At 37.8% G+C, this 24,472-nt stretch overlaps 1 protein-coding gene across 1 annotated transcript; it reads right to left on the bottom strand.

Annotated features, from left to right (window-relative positions):
• Nucleotides 1-1,237: 1,237 nt before the first annotated feature.
• LOC127621903 (estrogen receptor-like) lies at nucleotides 1,238-22,309 on the bottom strand. The gene is made up of 8 exons (XM_052095693.1): nucleotides 21,843-22,309; nucleotides 18,347-18,555; nucleotides 15,215-15,331; nucleotides 14,208-14,543; nucleotides 12,219-12,357; nucleotides 9,393-9,526; nucleotides 4,593-4,776; nucleotides 1,238-1,720 (listed from the first exon to the last, which is right to left on the bottom strand). Exons 1-8 carry the CDS (start codon nucleotides 22,301-22,303, stop codon nucleotides 1,486-1,488), a joined length of 1,815 nt encoding a protein of 604 aa, XP_051951653.1. The 5' UTR covers nucleotides 22,304-22,309; the 3' UTR covers nucleotides 1,238-1,485.
• Nucleotides 22,310-24,472: the final 2,163 nt, after the last annotated feature.

Raw genomic sequence — 24,472 nt, 5'->3', positions numbered from 1 at the left:
AAATATATTTTGACAATAACTGTCCAATAAGAAAATGTCTTTGCACAAACAAGATGCCACTAATGTCACCCCTGACCACTGAGCTATGCCTTTTTACTTTTTTAAATTTCAGAATTTAAGCATATTAAAATATAGCAATATTTGCATCCTTAAACAGATATGATTATGTGAATAAATCACACTTACATGCATTCACTTATGAAAAAAGTTTTAAACAAGAGACACTATTGTTCTCAGAAATACTAAAAGGCAATTCTCCTGTGCTGGTTTTTATTTTAAGTTTGGTCATACTTTTGATCATTGTGTTCATGTTACTGTATATTCAGAAATTAGTAATACTAATGAACTACAAGTGTTTTATTATTATGTAGATTTGAATATAATCACATACCACTATTATAACTGTAATGTAATTGGAGTAGCATGAAGAATGTGTAACACAGACACTGTAAAATGAAGTGTGATCTTACACTTTTAAATGAACATACTTATGATAATGTTTTAAAGTAGCACACCTGTTTCTAAATACAGTTACTAAATATACATTGTTAAGGAACTAATTAGTTTGCAATTCAAGAGATTTGTAAACCTTTGCTGCAGAAATTCCAAGTTTCTGCTGCACCATATATTCAGAAGTAATATGATAGGTGTGAGTGAAAACAGATCAATCTTTAAGTCCTTTTTTACCATACATTCTCCTCCCTGTCCAGTGGTTGGCAATATGCACAAAAAATGTGAAGCACCAAAATCAAAAGAAGAATGTGAAAGTAGAGTTTTATAGTAAAAAAAAAAAAGGGCTTAAATATTGATCTGTTTCTCACCAACAATTATCATATTGCTTCTGAAGGTATGGATTACTTTTATGCTGCCTTTATATTATTTTTGGACCTTCAAAGTTCTCGCCACCATTCACTTGCATTGTATGGACCTACAGATCTGAGATATTCTTCTAAAAATCTGTGTTCAGCGGAAGAGAGAAAGTCATACACATCTGGGATGGCATGGGGGTGAGTAAGCGATGAGATAATTTATATTTTTGGGTGAACTATGCCTTTAATGGCAAGGCTGGAGAAAATACCATCACCTAATAGATCTAAAGACAGAGAATTACCATCTTCTACATAAATGCCTAAGAGCACATTTTTCACAAGTTCTCACAAGAGTGAATCCTAGTAATCAGCTTCAACTTTCAAAAACACATGAACAACATGACCATTGATGTATAGTGTTTGGGAGATTGGTTTTTATTTGGCCAAGTCAGCCCATTGTGCCAACTATGGAATTTTGAAATGTGTTAATCTGGTTTGTGTCTAAAGTGGAATCTGATAAGGCACAAAGAGAGACTCCATTTTAGCCCTAAAACAATTTAATTAGTGCTATGATTGGGCAGCAACATTGTTTTCAACCATAGTCCTTATTACTGATAGTCCATTCTTCAACTGTTTAATTGTATTATCAGTACATGCATCAGACGCTAGAAGTCCTTCAGTGGTCAGGACTGAGACCAGCTGGGATGGGCTGCATGACTCCGGGGCCTCTGGAGAGACTACTGCTGCTGGCTGTAGGTGTAGAGGGTAAATTTTTCTCACTTGATGCCCAGGGTCGCTGCACCTTGCCTGTGGAGTGGAATCGTTGTGCATCCAGCATCTCCAGCAATAGATCGTACAGTGGTACTCGATTCTTGCATTTCATTCTGTACAAGTGCTCCATTCCTTTGTTGCTTTTGAAAGGAAGGAATACAAATACAACATATGCATGACTGTAATTTTTAATTCAAAGTTAAGTCTTATAAAGAAATTAATATCAATATAAATAATAAATTAAAACAAATCTTATTTCAAGAAGTTAAGTGTAAGCCTTTAGTTCAAAAGTTTTTAAAGATCACAAGAAACGTATTCAGTCAAGTGTACTCAAACTCATAACTGATAGTGTAACTCTCCTGTTGGTAAATACAGTCAATATTTCTGCCTTTTTACAGGTAAATTTGCTGGATTTTCTAGTGGATTATGGGAACCAGAGGCATCATACCTATTCAGCTTGAGGGGGCACGTGTCCCTTAGATCTTTGAGCCAAGAGGATTTTGTATGGATTATTTGAAATTCCAAAAAATGTGTACGTTTAATAATTAAATTATATGGATTATTGCATGTAAAAAAATAATGTCTGCGGCATAAATCTTTTGCCATGTGTATCTTTATTCTTTGCTGTCATAGGTCATGAAGAGCTAACAAAACTGATAAAAAAATTAAAAGTCACAGCATGTATGTTAGATCCAATACCAACTAAGCACTTAAAAGAGGTATTTCCAGTAATCTAAGAACCTCCTTCTTAATATTATTAACTCCTTGCTATCCTTAGGACATGTCCCGAGAAACTTTAAAATGGCAGTTATCAAACTCTTTATTAAAAAGCCACAGCTTGATCATAGAGAATTGGCTAATTACAGACCGATTTGAAATCTACCATTTATGTTGAAAATACTAGAAAAGTAGCTCCCTCCCAACTATGTTAATTTCTACAGAGAAATGGAATATATGAACAATTTCAGTCAGGATTTAGGCTCCATCACAGTACAGAGACTGCACTTATCAGAGTTACAAATGACTTGCTCTTATCATCTGATCACAGTTGCATTTCACTTCTAGTGCTTTAAGATCTTAGTGCTGCCTGATCTTAGAGCCAGACATCACTTCAGTTTTTTTACTTCAGAGGATGAACTGATGCCAACTCCAACTGTAAAACATCGGAGGCTTCAAATGCCACTGCCTTAACCTTGGATTTAGGATGGGCCCCACCGAACCTCACCAAAATGACTTGCCGGTGGAACTGCGATGCACCTCATTGTTTATCTCTGACTGCATCACCTTCGTCTATTGATGGACTACACTTTTGAAATGGAATACATAGACTATCATTGAATTGCTAACAAAAGCATTCATCAGCCAACTAACAAAGAACAATGCATCTATGTGAAGTTCTGCAGTTAATCCAGGATGGACTTCAAAGACATTAGTCATATTAAAGTAAAAAATTAAATAAATAAAAATACTAATATATATATATTAGTCCTTTTTAAACACTGGACCTTAATGCTTTCTTAAAACCATGACTTGCACTGCACACAAATAACTAATATTTGCATTATATTCATGATGTTAGCCAGAGGGGAACTGGCCCCCACAGTGAGTCTGGTTTCTCCCAAGTTTATTTTCCTCCGTTAACTAAAATCTTATGGAGTTTTGTGTTCTTTGCCACAGTCGCCTTCAGCTTGCTGAGGGTTCTAAATGCAATTTTTATTTAATAGTTAATTTCTATACACATTTTTCAGTCATATTTAATCAGACTACTGATTTAATCACTTTAAGACATTATAGATATTAAAGTTTATTTATTTTTTCTTTTAATGCATCATTTCCTGTAAAGCCTCTTTGAAAATATGTGTGTTGTGAAAAGTGCTTTACAAATAAAAATGACGACTTGACGTTTTGTCAGTCCAATCGAGTTCCATGTTCCGCTTAAAGCTGCATTCACACTGCCAGCTACTTTGGCAGTTAGGTCGCTAGTGGTGTGTATGGAGAGTCTAAAAAGCACAGTTTCTTTTCAATTAATATGATTATTAACATATTAGAATTACATGAGCTCTACCCTCTTCTCTCGTATTGGCTGTCGCTCCCGAAAGTCGCTCTTCATTTGCATAAAGTTAAACATTTCTCTTTGTCGCATCGCTGGACACACCCACATCATGGGGAAGATCAAGCACAGGAGGAAAGCGTAGTGTTATGGTAATACAAACAAATTAATTGCATCAACGTCAGTGTAGTTAACGTTTGCCAACTCTTTCTGATCTCTGTGGAACAATCAATCCCTTTTTATTTCTGGTGTCTTAACACTCTTTTATACATGTTTAAATAAAGCAGCGGCCTATCTTATATCAGTGTGAATTCTCTCCTTTCCTGTCATCATAAAATCTAAGTAATGAAAGGCGGTTTTACATGGTTCTCAGTAGCCGTGAGTTCCATATGTTCAATGGGGGAAAAAGGGCTGAACGGATCGAGGCGGCAACGTTTGTCAAGCTCGTTCACGATACATCAGCTGCTTTGTCTTGCATAACTACTTACAGCACACACACAGGATACGCATCAGATGTCATTTAGCTTTTATTTATTTATTTTCTTTAATCACAGTCTGATCTGATCCTATATAATTCCCAATATAGCATTGTGTGGCAATCACTATAAAGGGAATAGTGAACGTGTGCGATTTCACATTTAGTAAAATTAGATCTATTTGTGGTTAAATAATTTTATGGTAATATAACTCACGGAGAAATACAAACTTTAATATTATTATTATTTTAGTTTATTAGCTATCACTTAACACGGAATACAATATTTACAGTAGGTAATTTCTGCATTCAGAGACAGGCTACATGTTTTCACTCTCTATTGAGCTGAAGCAGAAGGCATCATTGCGATTGTGCTGGTGCCTTTTGCCCCACCTCTCGTGTTGTATGGAAAATGCCTGCATAAAAGAGGTGGCAAGATCTATTACACTTAGAATTAATTTTGTTCTGTTTCCCCATTGGTGTTTACCTCATGTGTCTGATGTGGGAGAGCAGCAGCAGAAGTTGCGCCTGGCGACGGGACTGCAGCTGCACCGAGGCACCTGATTTACTGATGCAGTGAATGAGGACATCAGTGATGTTGTCCAGCATGCACTGCACCATGAAGCTGTCCGACTGGGGCGCCACAGGACTGGAGCAGAATGAAAATGCACCTGACCAGATAAGACAGATGCAGCAATAAGCTTTAAAGCAAGGCTCGGCAATCTCTGGCACGTGTGACAGCATTGGCACATGGAGGGGTAATCACTGGAACGCCAGCAACAGCGAGAGTGGAGAACACTATTTTATTCATATGAAATACAGCACATGCATTCCAGTTTGCATCTTGTTTAAGTCCTTCCTCAAGCTCACGCAGCATGTTTTCATCAGCTGAATGAGATGTTAAACAAAACGTTTGCACAAAAAGTGTGAATCCAACAGACTCGTGCAGCATGTGCAAGCCATTCACATGTCATGTTCGGTTAATCGTGCAAGTTAAAACGCACCAGCGTTGATTCATTCAGGCTGCACGGATGACAGCCTACATTCCGTGTTTCATTTGTGTCTTTTTAGAAAAAACAGTTTTGCTTTCAGAAAAAATATGATGTGGTGGGGTTAAAAATTAAATATATATAAAGAGTCTATTAAATATATATATATATATATATATATATATATATATATATATATATATATATATATATATACATATATATTTATATATCATGGATATAAAGCTTTTAGGATTTTGCACCGAAAACGGCTAAATTTTTGATCAGCTTCTGATGTGCGAATGGCTTGCACGCGCAGTGTGAGTCTTGTCACATTTTAACTTTTTGGTTTAGCCTCCCATTCAGTTGATGAAAACTTTAGTTACACATGTAACTGTGGTTCTGTGAATTCCGGATGACCGCTAGAGGCAGTGTAAACACTACTGGATTAACGCAGCACCAGCCAGATAGGTCGAGAGAATATACCAACAGTCACATAGTGACGTATGCTGAGCCCTGGTGGTTATAAACCACAGTCGCTCAGCACTCTGCCTCGGTACGCCTTTCTCGCGCATTCCGAGTGACCAAGAACTCTGGCGGTCATCCGGAATTCACAGAACCACAATTGCATGTGTAACTAATGTTCTGTTTCATTCCTACTGACCGCCAGAGGCAGTATTAAACACTACTGGATGACCCATACCAACATAGTCATGAGGAATGCCACTGACCTGTTGAAAAATTAAGGCAGCTCCTGAAGAACTGCAGAACTCACGGCATGATGAGCAGCAACGTTGACCTTATAAAACCTGGCAAACGTGCATGGAGAAGCCCAGGTAGCGGCAGTGCAGATGTCCACCAACGTAACTCCTCTAAAAACAGCCCATGAAGATGAGATGGCCCAAGTGGAATGGCAAATTAGCCCCCAGGGCAATGGTTGCTTTGCTGCCTAGTAAGCCAGTGTAATAGTTTCCACTATCCAGTTTTACAGCCTCTGCTTCGACATTGGAGTACCTTTCTTCACACCAACATAGCAGACAAATAACTGGTCTGACTGTCTAAATTGAGCAGTAGTGTTCACATAACACTTCAAGGCATGAACTGGACACAAAAGTTGAGCACTTGAATCAGACCCTGAAGAAGTCTGAAAAGAGGCCAGTTCAATGTGCTGGTTAATGAACTGAAGAAGAAGGACTTTTGGAAGAAAAGAAGGATTGGGTCGTAGGACCACCCCGGAGTCATCCGGTAACCAACGCAAGCACAATTCGCTAACAGACAGTGCGTGGTCACTGACTCGTTTCGCACAAGCAATAGCCAACAAAAAGGCAGTCTTCAAGGTTAAACATTTCAAGTCAATGCTTTGCAAGGGCTCAAACTGGGATGAGCAAAGGAATGCAAGCACGAGTGGCAAATCCCACATGGGAAAGTGAGGATTCCAAGCTTCAAACGGCATGCACCCTTCAGAAAATACTGTGAGATACAAGAGAAGATCCTCCAATTGGAACATGATATGCAGAAATCGCAGCGACATACACTTTCAACGTGGAAGCCGCTTTGCCCTCCTCCAGTAAATGTTGAAGAAAGCTTAAGATGCTTGGAATGTCACACGTTGCAGGATCGAGCCCCTGCTTCTCACACCATGTAGAAAAAAAGCCTCCAACGGGCAGCATAAATCTGTCATGTGGAAGAAGCCCCTAGCATTGGTGATTGTGTGAATAACCGCAGGATTACAATGTTCCAGAGAAGGATTTAACCCAATTGCCAGACCCAAAGCTGCAGACGAGCTGGATCCTTTACATGGTGGCATGGTAAAAGAAGTCGCAGCTGTGGCCTGCCTAAAAAGACATTGGTTTGGGCTGTGAGCCATAGTTACTCGCTAATAACACCTTCGGATAGCACCGTAAGGTTTAAGTCAAGCAGAGTGATGGTAATGAAGCACAGGACAGGCAAGAAAAATAATAATTATATAATTCCTCCGGATATCAGACAGGTAATGTCAAGAAATATCTCACGAAAAGAGAAATAAATATCTAAAATGGCCGATGGATTGAACCGAGGGGTGCAGAGTATCACATAAGTTCGAGGAAAAAAGTTCAGAACAACTGAGTGGATGATGATGATAATGTCAACGGGAGACCGTTAACTTATAGCGTGGAAAACACCAGTCACTAGATAGCACCGAGAGGCACAGAGTGTTACCGGCGAAAAGGAATGAAACTCACCAAAACGCGGCTAAATACTTCAAATCCGTTGAAGTGGCATAGATGCGCGCTGACACAGCTTGTGAGGATGATATCTCGCTGCTCTTGTAATCACTTAACCAAAACAACATATCTCAACCAGGCGAGAAAGCGAAAGAGGCAGAGTGCTGAGCGGCTGTGGTTTATAACCCCCAGGGCTCAGCATACGTCACTATGTGACTTTGTTGGTATATTCTCTCGACCTATCTGGCTAGTGCTGCAATAATCTAATACTGTTTACACTGCCTCTGGTGGTCAGTAGGAATGAAACAGAACACTCAGCATGATCATGAGGAAGAATTACATCAAGATGTAGGTGTGAAAAACCTCATATAAATAAAATAACCTGCCCCTCTCTCTCCTCTCTCGCTATTGCTTACGTACTAGTGATTACCCCCCAGTGTGGTTTTGAAAAATATACATAATTTAAGAAATATTTAGGATTCCACACAATTTCTTGATCAGTAGTCAAATAAGCAAATTTGTGACATTAACTGTGTTTCACATACACATGTAGAATCATGATTATATCATAATCATCGGGTTTTCCCCAAAATTTTCACTCAATCTGTTATGCAGATAATATTATTTGTAATGAAAAATAAATGATTAAATTAGAAAAATGCAAAATAGAAACATTTTGGGGTGGACGTTGTCACAGCCATTAACCAGGAAAAAAATAAATTGGCACTCCATGTCAAAAAGGTTACGACCCCTGCTAGAGTCGATAAACTATACAGACAAACTGCTGACCTGGGACAAAATAGTAACCATGGACACGTTTGGGGTTGTGATATAATTTAGAATGTTAGACAAGACATGATTATTTTTATGCAAAGATGATGCAGATAATATTTTGGCAAGTTACTCAAAAAAAGTAATTTACTAAAAAATTACTACATACTTATTTAAAATTGTAATCAGATTACTGTCTTTACTAATTACTTCCTTGGAAAAGTAATCACATTACGATTTACTTTTACATCCCTGTCTAAAACACTTCACAGAAAAGCATTTTTTTCACACACAATGAATTTTAAAGTGTCTATACTTCCTCCTTATTCACTGACTCATTAGGGGATGTAGACAAATGTTATTAATGTTTTAAATGTTTTAATGTAATGCACTTCACTATAATGTACTAATAAAATAATAAATTAGATATTTCACCCAAAATGTAAAATTCTCTCATCCTTTACTTACTCTTATGCCATACCAGATGTGAATGACTTTCTCTCTTCTGCAGAACAAAAATGAAGATCTTTAGAAGAATATATCAGCTATGTAGGTCTGTGTATATATATATATATATATATATATATATATATATATATATATATATATATATATATATGTAATGTGAATGGTGACCAGCACTTTGAAGCTCCAAAAAAGCACATAAATGCTTCATAAAAGTAATCCATATGACTCCAGTGGTTAAATCTATATATTCAGAAGTGATATGATAGGTGTGGGTGAAAAACACATCCTTATTTATGTCATTTTTACTCAAGATCTCCACTTTAACATTCTTTTGTTTTTGGCTATTTGCATTCTTTGTCCCTGTCACCATCTACTGGGCAGGGAGGAGAATTTATAGTAAAATAGGACTTAAATATTGATCTGTTTCTCATCCACACCTATCATATCACTTTTAAAAACACTGGACTCTCATGGATAACTATTATGCTGCCTTTATCTGCTTTTTAGAACCTTCAAAGTTCTGGTCACCATTCATTTGCATTGTTTGGACCTATAGAGCTGAGATATTTTTTCTAAAAATCTTTGTTTGTGCTCTGCAGAAGAAAGTAAGTCATGCACATCTGGGCTGGCATGAGGGTGAGTAAATGATGAGAGAATTTTCATTGTTGGGTGAACTATTCATTTAATTACTTAACAGGATACAGAGGGTCCAAACAACTGGTCTCAGACTTTTGGACCCCACTGTATCTCTGGAAGCTCCAAAGTCTGTCCTTGTCCTATACAAGTGGTAAGTACTCAAATTGTACATATTAAACCAAAAGATGTGACTGAAGTTTATCTTTTACTCTGACTCACCAGAATTGAGAAGTATGATGGCTTTGAGACACACAAATTCCTCTGACTTGAGTTTAAGACTGTGGAATCGAGCCACAGTTGCCAAGAGCATGTCAAAAATCTCAGCCATCCCCTCAACGCATTCACCTTCATTCCTGTAAAGAGAAACAGCACTTTATTAATTTAAACCCTGCCAGATGGAACGCCCCGCCGCATTCTCGTGGAACAGAAGGGGTCTCCCCCGCCCCTGGCAGCGGGTCTCCTGCTCCAGACGGTCGGCAGTGAGACCCTCCCCATTCGCTGTCGGCGGTCTCAGACCCCGCCATTTTTCAGCGGCTAGTAGGGGTTTCCTCCGCCTCTGGCTGCGGCCCTGACCGCTCCAGGCGGTCGGCTAGGAGCCCCTTCTCCACTCGCGGACGGTGACCAATTCCTCCGCTTCCAGGCGGCCGAGCTACTCCGTCCCCCGGAAGATGGCTGCGGCTGCTCCGTTGGGGTGGATGGTAGCGGCGAGAACTCCACTACGGCATATCCCTCCTCCTTCCTGGGTTTCGGCACCAGTGTAAAGGGATTAAGGGAAAGGAGGAGGCGAGAACCGGCTTGACAGTATAAATAATGTAACCCTTATTTTATGCGTTGGTGAACACTCAGTCTCCGTAGGCGTGAATGACATAAAATAAACACGGGTTACAACAGTGTAATTCAACTTATCTTCTTTATTAGAAGTACCGGCCAAACAGCAGTAACAGCAGCACCTGTGCACTCGGTGTCCCACACCCAACCTTTTTTCTTCCACAGGGGAAATGCACCCCAAATTAAAGGGACACTGAACAAATAACTTTTATAAACAAATACTCACTGTAAGGCAAATACAACATCGGAAAACGTATCGTAAAACAATTTAAAACAATTTAACTGTTTATGTATTGCTACTACTCTGTGTGAAATAAAACACTACAGTACAAATTAATTACTAAATTTAGAAATGACATTTATAATGACTTAGCCAATTTTAGATTACAATAATATTTGATTGAAAAACTTAAACAAGACAAACACACACATGACGGACAGCTGCCCGTAAACGTTCTCTCTCTCTCTCTCTCTCTCTCTCTCTCTCTCTCTCTCTCTCTCTCTCTCTCTCTCTCTTGCCCCGCCCCGCCCTCCTCCCTATCTTTTTTTGCATAGTAGTATTGTATACAGAATGTTGCAGTGATGTTGCAGTGATGTTGTCCAGCATGCACTGCACCATGAACCTGGCCAACAGGGGCTCCACTTGACTGGGGAAGAATGAAAATGCACCTGACCAAATATACAGATGAAGCAATAGGCTTTAAAGCAGGGCTCGGCAACCTATGGTACGTGTGGGGAATAACTTGCTAGGAATAAAGCACTGAATGCACCTGTAACTGAACTCTCTCTAAGAAGTATTGGTCTTAAAGTGATAGTTAATCCAAAAATGAAAAATTCTGTCATCAGTTACTTACCCTCATATTGTTCCAAACCTGTGTGACTATTTTGCTTCTGTGGAACCCAAATGGAAATGCAGTGAAAATGTTAAATGGTCTGCACTTATATAGCACCTTTTTTAACCTTAGAGGTTACCAAAGCACTTTACACTGTGTCCCAATCACCCATTCACACACACATTCACACACCAATGGCGGCAGAGCTGCCATGCAAGGCACTAGCCTGCCATTGGGAGCAACTTGGGGTTCAGTGTCTTGCCCAAGGACACTTCGGCATGTGGAGTTATGTGGGCTGGGAATCGAACCACCAACCCTGCAATTAGCGGCTGACCCACTCTACCAACTGAGCCACAGCCGCCAAAACGTTAACGGTGACCAAGGCTAACATTCTGCCTAATATCTCCTTTTGTGTTCCATTGAGGCAAAAAAAAAATAATCATACGGGTTTGGAAAACATGAGGATGAGAAAATTGAATTTTTTTGTTTCCTCTCTTTCAACACTTTCATCTCGAATTACTTTTCCACCTCATCACTTTCCTAAATTTTACTCATTCATTATTCTTCATCCTCCCAAATGTAAACCTCCATGCTGTACAAATCCTCATATGCTGCTGCATCAATTTTATGGATGCTGGTTTCTGATTAGATTCCTCTTCCCTTAGTCATAGATGACGATGTTCTTCAGCTGCACTTTAAAGACCCTGTTCCCTATCGGCCCCTCTTTAATTACATGCTACTTGTAACATGGTCTTCTGAAGAGAAGCACTGTGCTCTCATAGTTCACATCCTCTAGTTTTTGGTTTACAATCATTCAATCTTCCAATCTGTGCCACTCTCCTCTGCGTGGGGAAAAAAACTCAGGCAACTCCATGTTCTTTGACAAATTGATGCACAAAATAAGCACACACAGAGGAAGTGCAACAGGTCAATGTGACATTGCTGAAAGTACACAATCACACAGCTCATAGCATCAATATCATGTAAAATGTTCTAAACATTGCATGGGACAAAACTATAATGCAGATCTGTTGGTGTAGAGCTTTATTAGAGCATAACAGGTGTCCCCTCCAGATTCTATCAGAGCATGTTGCCACTTTTTCATTATCTTAAACAGTCAAGCGATGCTAAATTAAATCAAAAGAAATGAATGCATGTTCCAGGCTTATCAAAGCGTGATTTGCACACTTTTCCATGCTCTATGGAAAAAAAGTATTTCTGTGAGTGAGAAAGTCAGAGGATTATATTAAGGATAAATTCAAGGTTAACTTTTATTTCAGCCATTAAATCCTCACTAAATGAGTTCAGAATGTTTGTGCTAAGCATTCTATAATAAGTCTATATTAATTGTGGCCTTGAAGAGAAGGTACAGAACATGCAGTACCTATCAAGAATAAGATCCTGAGCAAAGATTAGTTTTCCAGGTGAATGAATGGACCTCCATATCAGCCCGAACATTAAAACCTCTAGCCAAGAGCTCTCCAGCAGCTGAACCTGGCCATGGAGGGAGAGGTCCTGGAACCCTGGAGAGAACAATGACATCATGCTTCATATGTCAAAAAAAAAGATTTTATTATAAACTTATAAAATTGTATTAATTCAAATTAGAAATCGAATGACTAAGAGCGTGTTGTCTACGAGTGATTAATTACTTCTCATTACATAAATATGAAATGTATCTTTCCAGAAATTCTCATCCACAAACAGTGATATAAAAATCTCGGTAGCTGTGTCTGTCTCTTAACATAAATTGAATAAATCTGAACAGCACATGTAATGGCTCACAAAAAAATCCTCAGCTCAGTTGGAGGCCAAGTCAAACTGAGCTGCAGAATAGATAACTGTAATCGCCCCTATGTTCTTTAGCTTTGCGTCTGTGACCTTGTCCTATGAATCACTGCCACCTGTACTGTCTAAACCTGCTGCCACGGTTACAACGACTGGCAAGGCTGTTACCGGTGATACTTTTCTTAGAATTGACTCCAGATTAAAAACCATTCCTGTGATTTTGCACTCGGAGTTAAAGCAATTGAACTTTAAATGTTAATTGTAGGACAGTTAGTTCTGGTCCTTTGATTTGCCAAGTGGTGTTCCAGGAGTGGTGGTGGCGTAGTGGATTAAAGCACATAACTGGTAATCAGAAGATCGCTGGTTCGATCCCCACAGCCACCACCATTGTGTCCTTGAGCCAGACACTTAATCCAAGTTGCTCCGGGGGGATTGTCCCTGTAATAAGTGCACTGTAAGTTGCTTTGGATAAAAGCGTCTGCCAAATTCATAAATGTAAATGTCCAAGAGTGCATATATTAAGTATAACAGCACTGGGATGTGTCACTGTTTGTTCACGGACTTCCAGACTAGAGTATGAGAGCGGTGCGGAATGGAATTAGAGCTTAGGCTGTGTGATTTGGCCTGGAGTGGGTTTTTGAAAGTCGAGGCTTCACTAATTTCTCTCAATCTAGGATCGCAAGATGGAAACCCAGAGTGGAGCTGCAAGGGAACATTTCATTTGCAGAGAAAAACTAAGTGGGAAATTTGGTCTGAAATGTAAGTCACTTGATATTAATTTTGCTTATACACAGTTTTCCTGAGCAACCACTGGGCAGTGCCATGATGACTCTAATAAAATACTCTCATAATTGTTTGTTTTCTGTTTCTGCTCTCATAAAAATGGCCAAAACGAGCAATCCAGACTGAGAACAACAACCATTTAAGTTATTTTGAGTAAAAATGTGTTCAACTTGTGCAGTTATTGGCTGTCGTAACGACTCAAAGTAGTTAATGATATCATCATAATGAACATCGGACCTCTGAATCAATTAATGAATTAATTAGCATTTTTTCATTAGCTTAAGCTTTGGACTTTGGACCAAATTTAGGAGTCTTGCTGATGTTCCAACGAGACTGGTTCATTTGGGAATAAGGGAAGATAGTTTAATCCATAGCATGCTCGTCCTGAGATTTCTTTAAAGATTTTTTTAAAAAGAAAGAAAAAACACTGTATATATCCTCTCTGGCTATCTCGTGTCAGTATTGCAAGCGACCCAGCAACAATGTTTTCAATTTTATTGGGATAATTTCTATAAAAACTCAAACACACATTACTCCCATAGAGTCTCGTTGGAAAAAAGCAAGTGGTTGTCAGATAAATGGCGGACGGTGTCATGCTGAAATTTCACTCCTTAGTATCTTTCTGTTTAGGGGTGGGTGTCGGTAGGCTTTAGGGATAAGGACTAATCAGTCAGAATCAGGCAGGTAGTCAAATTTCAGCACAACAATGGCATCAATTGAGATAGGATCAATTGATTTTTTAAGTAAGAACCAAATAGAAGTATAAGAAAAATAAGAATATATTTTTCTCTTTTTTATATACCTGGCACTTTCTTAGCCCAGGCTATCATGTGGACAAGTTCTTTGTCAGCCAAATTCGTGAGCAGGGACATCATGGTGATCTCTGTGTACGGGCCGCTGTGTTTCTGTCGTGAGCAGAGGGCTGGTGGCTCTGCCCCCAAAAGCAACACCAGCACCTGCTCTGGAGGCATGCATATAGCGCTGACCACGCCATCACTGCTCTTCTTCTTGTCCTGTGGGGGAGCTGTGTTCACACCAGCACGACTCAACTGCTCACTGCCGATCTTGTCACGATCCTCATTACTACTCCTCCTTCTATCACGCCTGATAACACGGCCGCCGCGGTCCTTACGAACACCTGCAATGAACATGCTAAACACTTGTCATGTAAACAAGCATGTCATGTACATGCAAGGGACAAAACTATAATGCAGATCTGTTGGTGTAGAGCTTTATTAGAGCATAACAGGCCCCCCCCCCCCAGATTCTATCAGAGCATGTTGCCACTTTTTCATTATCTTAAACAGTCAAGCGATGCTAAATTAAATAAAAAGAAATACTTTTACTGGGTATATATATATATATATATATATATATATATATCCAGCAAAAAATAACTTCCTTAAAACAAGACATTTTGATATTTCATAAGATATTTAGACTTGTTATTAGAGAACATAATACAAGATATTTTATATTACATTATTTATACATATATATTGTAAGTTATTTTACTTACACCACTGGCAAATTATAAAAAAAAAAAATACAAATAATGAAATTGACAATAGGGTTACAAAAATAAACTGGATTCAAAATATGTTCTCTAAAAACAAGTCCTATGTAATCTTATATAATTTTGCTAAAATTGTTGTTCTACAGATGTTTAGATATTTGCACTGGAAAGCAATATACAACAAAAAGTTCATTATGTGTGATAGATGATGCCTATGTGTTTACATGGTTAATGTTTGTATGAGAGAAGGGTGGAAGGGAGAGAAAAGGAAAGAATATCTTTTATGTGCACACCTCCTTTCATCATGCCTACTTCATAGCACTTGCGCAGTCTGCATGCTTGGCAGCTCTTCCTGCGGTTTCTGTCAATAGTGCACTGGTTGGTCGCTGGACAAACATAGTCATTGTGACCTAGAGGCAGAAATGAGGTAGAATTTGGTGTTGATAATATTTTTTGGTCACACTTTATTTTACAGTGTTCATGTTACAAAGTATTTACATAAGGAACTTTATTTACATAATAATAATGAACTACATGTGCTTATGGTGTAATTATTTTGAAGAGATGCCTGTACTTACAAATTGTTGTTAATAGTAATTAATTGTAGTATTACAGAAACTCTTATATAAACTGTTACCCATTTTTTACCTTCCAATTATTTGCTAAATCATCAAGCATAAGCTCATCAAAACTTCTTTGATTTTTCTGTTGTTTTAACATGAGTTTTTAAGAGTTGTTTTTCTCATTTAACTCCATATTAGTGATATTTAAATACTGTTCTGTCACAAACAACAAAGAGTGCAGTGCAATGCATCAGTGGCCTTGGTTCTGATTAAGTGCTGAGAGCAGGTACGTGCTGTTCCAGTGCACCATATGAAATTTGAAATTAGATGATTGTGTCTCTGCCAAAAATGTCACATACACACACACACACACACATATCCAATCACTTGTATAAAACCATGCGCATAAACCTAATTAAGGTTTGTAACAAGATATTCCATGTACGAGAATCAAAAACATTCATGCGAAAATTGGGATGTCAACAATATAATAGCAGAATACACATTTTAGGACCGTATGTTTTGCCAGAATATACAGTACTGTATTTTGGGTAGCTACCAAAGGAGCCAGATTCCAGGCAAAGTAACAATGACTTGGGAACTAGAGAAAGCAATCCTACACAATAACTGCTGTGAACGGAATATTTCACCCAAAAATAAAAATTCTCTCATCATTTACTCACATTCATGCCTTCCCAGATGTTTATGACTTTCTTTTTTCTGCAGAACACAAACTAAGATTTTTAGAAGAATAACTCAGCTCTGTAGATCCATACAATGCAAGTGAGTGACCACATTTTTGAAGCTCCAAAAGCACATAAAGGCAGCATAAAAGTAATCTTTAAGTGGTTTAAACCAAATCTTCTAACTGATTTTGGGTGAGAATACACCAAAATTGAACTCCCTTTTCAGACATCTTGACATCTGAAGTCTCCTTGGTGATCATGATTTCAAGTTCGATTTCACTTCATAGTGCTATCTAGCGTGCTGCGTATGCATCTAGCAATAGGAAGTGTAATTGAGCTTGACATCATGATCATGCCTAGAAACTGCAATGGCAAGATGCACAATTAACAGATTGGATTGCTTCAGAAGAAGGATTTAACCACTGGAGTCGTATGGATTACTTTTATGCTGCATTTATATGCTTTTTCGGAGCTTAAATTTTTTGGTCACAATTTATTTGTATTGTATGGACCAACAGATCTGAATAATGTTTCTAAAAATCTTTATTTGTGTTCAGCAGAAGAGAGAAAGTCACACATCTGGAATGGCATTATGGTGAGGAAGTTTATTGATGAGAGTTTAGATTTTTTATTAATTGAAAAAATACTCAAACCAGCCAGTCTGGCACCAACAATCATGCCAACGTCCAAATCACTGAGATTATAAATTTGTTCTTTCTGATGGTTGATATGAACATTAACCGAAGCTCCTGACCCATATCTGCATGATTTTATACATTACACTGCTGCCACACGATTGGCTGATTAGATAATTGCATGAATATGTAGGAATACAGGTGATCCTAATAAATTACTCAGTGAGTGTATATAGACAGTGCACAAAATGCCATCAGAGTAACACAAATAACATTGAAATAATGCATTAAACATGAACTAAATAAAATGTAACAGCTTACAACCAACTATTTAAATAATATAATCAAATGTGATGCACCAAATAGGGACTTCTAGAAACATCCTTTTACTGCTTTTCAGTATAAAGGTGAAAGGTGTAAGGTGACTAACAAAAATAACATTATTCAGTATTTTACAGTAATTATGTGTATTGTAAAAAAATAAAAAAATCATATTGTTTAAGGTTACTTACAGATTTGTTACCAGTTAAGAAGCATATTTATATTTCCTTTTCCATAAAAAGGTATATGGTATTATTGAGATTCCCTTTGTTCTCTTAGTCTGTCTTTTCCTTCTTCTTGGCATATTCAATCATTCTGCCCTCTCTTATTTTTATTGTAATTCTCCTCCCTGAAACCCATTTGGCAAGCACGCACTTACAGTCATTTTCTCCAGTTTCCTGCTCTCCTCACTAGAATTGCAGTTAAAGTCGGCAGCAGTTATCTGGCGAAAGAGCTCATCTCATCAGGAGCTTCTGTGTCAGGGTCAGGCTCAAAACATCAAGCCAGCCTGTCATCTCACCAAATTCTCAAAGTTCTGCACCCCCTTCCAATGTAATACAGAACTGCAAATGAGGTGCGACCAGAGATGTCCGCATGCTGCCATTGTGACTGTCAGGAGGACTTTTGTCAGACCCACTATGTGTGAGACTTTGATTTCCACCTTTTCTATAAGTTTTAGAAGGGAGAACAGTACAGAACATGCAAGGATGATTACATGCTCTGAACAAATTCATGCAATTCAAGTTAATATCTGTGACTTTTCAAGCCCAATGGCTTGGCTTGAAAATTATTATTTAAAAAAGAACAGGACAAATGTAATTGTTTTTTACTCTTTCATGACTATTTTCTGGACATATACCTTGGGGTGGCTGAGAAAACTACATATGCATGCACAATGATCATTCTCTTTTCAGGGTCAAATTTGTTTGGATTATTTTAGACATGCTCTGGCTTTTGTTATGTGCTTGTTTAGGCCAAATAATGGTATATAATCAAGAAAAGAAGTTGGCCTCTGTTTTTAAAACTACTTAACTTAGCAAGAGGGTTTTTTAAAATCTCATGTACTTTGTTCATGAATTCAAAAAAACATGAATGCATGCTTAGACTTACAAAAGAAATACAAAACACACAAAACTGAGCTCTTAAGGAGAGCAAGATGCTGGAAGTTTTAAGGTGACAACATAATAAATCTCATTCATGTTTCTCAACAACCTGGTTACCTTGAATGCTTCTCTTGAAGAAAGCTTTGCATCCCTCACAGGACCAGACTCCATAATGGTAGCCAGAGGCATAGTCACTGCACACCGCACAGAAACGGGTCTCCTTTGCTGTATCAAACCCTCCTGCGGCTTCTGATCCGGTGTCTGTAGCACTGCACAGCTCCTCACACAAGCCAACACCTGCCTGCTGAGAAGATGCCACACTGGACCTACAGACAGGATGAGGTTACAGGTTCAAATGAGTTAACACATTGACATTTTTCTTGTAGTAGTCAGAGGATGATGAATTGCCATACAGTAAGTAAAATATCAGAGTGATTCAATTCTTCTTTAAACTTTCACCAGTATGTTAATATATTCACACGCATCCAAAAATAATGTCTGTAACACCTGATCATGATTGCCAAGTAGACTTCTGTCAAGATTATAGTATAAAATTGAATAATAATTTGGTCTATTTTCACCCAAAACCAACTGGACTGTTTCAAAAGACGATGTGATTAAACATCTGGAGTCTGATGGACTACATTTATGTGGCCTTTATCTTCTTTTTGGAGTTCTGATCATCATTCAATTGCATTGTATGGACATACAGTGCTGAAATATTTTTTTATTTTTTTTTTTTTTTCAGCAGAAGAAATAAAGTCACACACATCTGGGATGGCATGGTGGTGAATGATTAGATAATTTTTTGGGTGATCTTATACCCTTTAACAATGAACAATATATTTTGTACAGCATTTATTCATCTTTGTTAATTTTAGTTAATACAAATTCAATTGTTCATTGTTAGTTCATGATAGTTCATAGTGAATTAACTATTGTTAACATATACAGCTTTTGATTTAAAAAAATTTGTTACTACACGTTGAAATTAGCATGAACCAAGATTGATAAATGCTGTAATAGTATTGTTCATTGTTAGTAAATTATGTTAACGTATGGAACCTTATTGTAAAGTGTTAATGGTGTGGATTTGTTGTATTGTGTCTGTGACACAACATCTTTCACTGATTTGGAAAAAGTTGGGGATGCCTTGTACTTGCCTACAAGTTACCTAGCAGTCAGTTAACTTATAAAAATGAAAAGAAATGGATCTTTTATGATTTAAAATTTGCAAAACAATAACCAATTTAGTAATGACACATAATTAATCTGCTCTCTTGATGTAAAATCATGATATACCATTTTTAAGATAGATAGATAGATAGATAGATAGATAGATAGATAGATAGATAGATAGATAGATAGATAGATAGATAGATAGATAGATAGATAGATAGCAAGACAGACAGACAGACAGACAGACAGGTTATAAATGTACGAGATGCTTAATTACAATGCCGTAATGTCCAAGGACACTTATAAAATAATGTACTTGACTGCAAACAGGGGACAAAAGTGAATGGTGACCAGACCTATCAAGCTCCAAAAATCACATGAAGACAGCATAAAATGAATCTATATGTCTCCAGTGGTTTAATCCATGTCTTCAGAAGTGATATGTTAGGTGTGGGTGAGAAGAAGATCAATATTTAAGTCCCTTTTTACCATAAATCTCCACTTTCACTGAGTGGAAAAATGTGATTGCATCCCTTCAGAAGACATATATTAAACCACTGGAGTACTTATTACTTATGCTACCCGTATGTGATTTTTGGAGCTTGAAAGGTCTGGTTACCATTTACTTCCATTGTATGGACCTACAGAGTTTAGATATTCTTCTAAAAATGTGTGTTCTGCAGAAGAAAGAAAGTCATACACATCTGGGATGGCATGAGGGTTCGTAAATGATGAGAGCATTTATATTTTTAATTCTCTTTAAAGCAAAGGAAATGACATGTTTCCATGTTTTATACAGCACAAATGGAATGTTTAATAAACTGAATTCACCAGCATTATTTTTAGCTTAATAGCGTGCTCAATAGCAGTCTTTTTGCCATGTGCTGTGATTTTTTTAAACAATAAAGTGCCCCAAAATATCTTCTCACTTCTCTTTAAAAGAAAAAAGAAGAAAAAAAAACTCTCTGTTTGCTTTCAGACAGGATGTGATAATTCCAACACCTCTGTTGTTTTCACTAATTGTTCTTTTCTCAAGGTCCAGACACAGAATTTGATGAGAGGTTTAACCAATCTACCCTTGCATAATAACTGTGAAGTGTGTAGGCTTATTCAGTAGTGCCCATGGATGGCAGATTGTGGTGTTTACAATACAGAGGATCTTCTTTCCAAGAAATCAAGAATGAGACAGAAAGTAAATATTTAACACACACACACACACACAAAACAAAATGGAAGTTCAAAGTTCAAACTGAGTATCACTAATAAATCAAAGGTTTCTTAGAGAGAGCAACATGAAACTAGATTGGTCAAAGTTTTTTCTATCTAACTGCGAGTCCTTTAAATACAACTTGATTTCCAGAACACAAAACATACATTAGCAGAATACTGGCTATCATTAAGAGTGTCGCTATCTTCAAACAACATGGTCAGTATGTATTTTTCAGCCAACAATTTCACATGAACATTTAGTCTATAGAGACAGAAAATGTATACATGTCCTGCAGGGAAGAACGGAATGAAAAACAGTAATACAAAGACAGAGATATTATGAAATGGAAACAGACATCAAAGGCCATCTATGTATCATTCATTCCTAACCCACAAACCTATATCCATGAGTAATTAGGGATCTAAAAGAAGACATGTTTAGACAACCACATTCTACAGCTTGTGCATGAACTACATGCAGAATGGAACTGTGGCAATAAAAAGTTAATCACTTTTACCATAAATGTTACTTTTGGAATCCCATAAAACTGTAATTGCTAAAAAATTCAGTCGATCTCGTTGATTACACAGTTAATGGTTTGTAAAGCATATTAAACACATGAACAAAATGAACAAGCGTACACTGTGCCAGCATGGTTCAGTTTCAATCATCAGTCTTAATGTGTCTGAGATGTTGCTTGTCAAAATTAACCTTTGGAAACAGGTACCCGAGCAGAATTATGAAAGTGACCTAAACAAACATTATGCCTCAGTGAATCGTAAATCAGGTGTAAATGACCTCCTCCCTGTTCCACCTTATCTGATTAATTGGATACATTATTTTCCATTTTACACCAAATTCTACAAAGGTTTTTACCTAAACTTTAAAAACTTGTCAGCTATGCAATGCTCCCTGACTTTATTCTTTCACCTCAACCTAAAATCCTGAACACAGTTCACCCAGAAAATTTAAATCCTCTCATCTTTAACTCACCCTTATGTTGTTCCAAACATGTTGGACTTTCTTTCTTATAAAAGATGTTAGGCAGAATGCATTTAAACTTTTTTCCCTACCCAAAGTGAATGGGGACTGAGGCTAACATTCTGCTGTACACCTCTGTCATTGCTCCATACAGGTTTTGACCAACATGAGGGTGAGTAAATGATGACATTTACCTTTAACACAACACAAGATCATTATTAAACATGTCTAAGCTCCACTGACCTGTAGATTGTGCTAAATGAGGTGTCCAGGTAGTAGGACACCTGCTGAGTAGAGTGGTGTGCTCCATGATGATTGAGGTACGGGGACAATTGAGGGCTGGAGGGTGCAAATATGAGAGGATTGTGAGAACCGGTGCCTAAGGACTGCAGATGTTTTTCAGCTGGGGGCACATGAGGGTCTGGGGGAGCTGGATAGTATCCTACAGAGGGAGGCTCATCAGGCGATGAGTTGCTGTAGGTCTGTGATGGGTTTGGGTACTCATAAGCTCCATCCAGGTAGTTGACAGACGAGGTGATGTCCCCCACACTCTGCTCCTCCTTGGGGTACATTGGCGAGAGTTTGTGGTGAGCAGGTGGTGAGGAAAGTCCCTTCAGCTCTTCTCTCCCTGGGCTCGGGCTGATTCTGCATCGCTGCCTGGCACCAGCAGCCTCTCCACCAGTCTTCCCTCCAGACATCACCATGGAAACACATGCACAGCCAGCATGCCTTTGGGTACTATCTGTTCATAAGCAACAGCCGTAAGACATCTGTAACTGTCTTTTTTTTTTTTAAGCTCTTTTTTTCACCCTCCCACTGTCTCTCTCACCCTTGCTCGGCTTTGCTTCCACCCAACTGCTCTGCCTACTCTTAAAAAAAACCTTCTTCTCTTTGGACAGAGAGGTGAATCTTTTTATATATATATATATATATATATATATATGTGTGTGTGTGTGTGTGTGTGTGTGTGTGTGTGTGTGTGTGTGTGTGTGTGTGTGTGTGTGTGTGTGTGTGTGTAAGAGGCTGCTTTCTTCTTTCCTTCTCTCTCAAACTACTATTTCATTAACTAATACTGTCCATCAGATGTCCATAATGCCTTTTGCTAGCCTTAAATATTAATCCTAAGGAAGTTAAACACTAAGAGCAACACTGCAACTGACAGAAGTATAGACTGTCCTTGCCTTTTCTTTTTTTTCCCTCAAATCTACATAAAGTGCTTTCTATGAAACGGTGACAGTTAACTGACACCATAACTAATACATATAACCATTTGATCTCAAACCGACAAAGAATGTACACGATTAATCAATTAATTGAGTACTCATTCAGCTTTAAATATCACTTGAATATTGCAATTTGATTTTCCTTTGTGCCTTTGTCTGCCGTGGTCAACAATGAAACTGCTTCTCTCACCTACATCTTGCCGTTACAACTCAATGCAATGGTTGGTGCAGTTGATGCATGTTAAAGGAATAGTTCACCCCCCCAAAAAAACATTCTGGCATTATTTAAAGTGATTGTTTCTCTTCAGAAGACTTGCAAATGTTATTTGTTTTTGATGTTGTTGTTTATGCAAGATGCAATTTTTTTCATAAGAAGAATAAGTTCAAATGTTTAAGGTTGAACTTAAATTCTAAATTGCAATAACCTATTAATCGTTTTGTTTTTTTTAACATTAGAGTACTCAACTACCCAATTACTTGAAATGCCATCCCTAAAACTGACAGAAACTTCTTATTCAAAGTGGCTTAGTGAATTTAAGCAATACATTTATGCCAGAGTGCGCCATGTTCTACCAGTTGTGCAACAGAAAACCATCTTTTAGATTGTAAAAAAAATCAACAACAAAACATGTTGAATCTTTGACACTGTCCTTAACAAAATTAACCAAAAGTTTAACCTTGCTGCATTACCCGTGTTCACAAACAGCTGATGTATCTCTGTCTTCCTTCTGCGTCTTTCTTTCTCTCTCTCTGTCCAATGCTCTGACTAAAAAGAGTGGTAAACAAATTAAATACAGCCAGCTCAATATTGACGGTCGCTCTTCAGAGCAGGTCACGGTAACCAGGTAAACGAGATAGAAGGTCACAGTCTGAGTCACTTGCCAAAACCTTTGGATTTTAAAGGTGATGGGTTCAAAACCACTTGCTATACACTGCCATCCTGGGTTGTTACAGTTGGGAAGATTAAATCAGCATAAAGTTTTTTTGCGAGATGCTAGAAGAGAAACAAAAAATGCATTCATCAGCTCACAAGTGATGTGATCAAATGTGTGTAGAAATAAAACAAATATGTTTGCTAATTCTTTATTTCTCTTTAGCAATGTAAAGGTGAAATGGAAAATATTTAGGTGTCAAATGTCCGTTAGATAGGAGGGAATATCTGTGTTGGAGGCCTTGCCTAAAGAAGCCTGTTTAGTTTTAGCACCTCTTTTAATGGTATATAAGGGGGTCTGTGGGTCTATGCCATCTGTTGTAGGGCTCCCGGCTCTTCTATTCAGTTCTATTTGCAAAAGGAATGTTTGGGAGTCTAAAATGTATATTTCCTATTGACACTAACGCTGAAGGTATAAATAACCAATGTAAGATAAATGTTTTTGTGAAAGACTTTTGCACAGTACTGTATACTGTGTACTGCAATGCTCTCTGCTATCCATTTTAAAATATACAACAAAGAATTCCTGACAAGTGGGAGTCTTTTACTTCTTTATTCCTTTTAATAAGGATATTTGTTGCTTAATTCAATTCAATTATGCAGCTCTGTGCTAAAAAAATAATTAATCATAATGCATAAAATTAAAACATTAAATTATTTCATATCATGCCTATTTATAATGTCTCACAGCTTTGCAAATTAAAATGGCAATTTTCTTT

Source organism: Xyrauchen texanus, chromosome 28 (genome assembly GCF_025860055.1).
Source record: "Xyrauchen texanus isolate HMW12.3.18 chromosome 28, RBS_HiC_50CHRs, whole genome shotgun sequence".
Lineage (NCBI taxonomy): Eukaryota > Metazoa > Chordata > Actinopteri > Cypriniformes > Catostomidae > Xyrauchen > Xyrauchen texanus.
The sequence above is the reverse complement of the archived record's forward strand: the minus strand, read 5'-3'. Positions and strand labels throughout refer to the sequence as shown.

Bases quoted from the DNA above. Each gene is read 5' to 3' on its own strand.
- LOC127621903 (XM_052095693.1), bottom strand. From the start codon at position 22,303: ATGGTGATGTCTGGAGGGAAGACTGGTGGAGAGGCTGCTGGTGCCAGG. The intron at 14,544-15,214 runs GTGTGCACATAA...TGTTCATTGCAG, and splicing joins AGTAGGCATGATGAAAGGAG to GTGTTCGTAAGGACCGCGGC. The intron at 4,777-9,392 runs GTGAGTCAGAGT...TTATCTGGTCAG, and splicing joins CATCATACTTCTCAATTCTG to GTGCATTTTCATTCTGCTCC.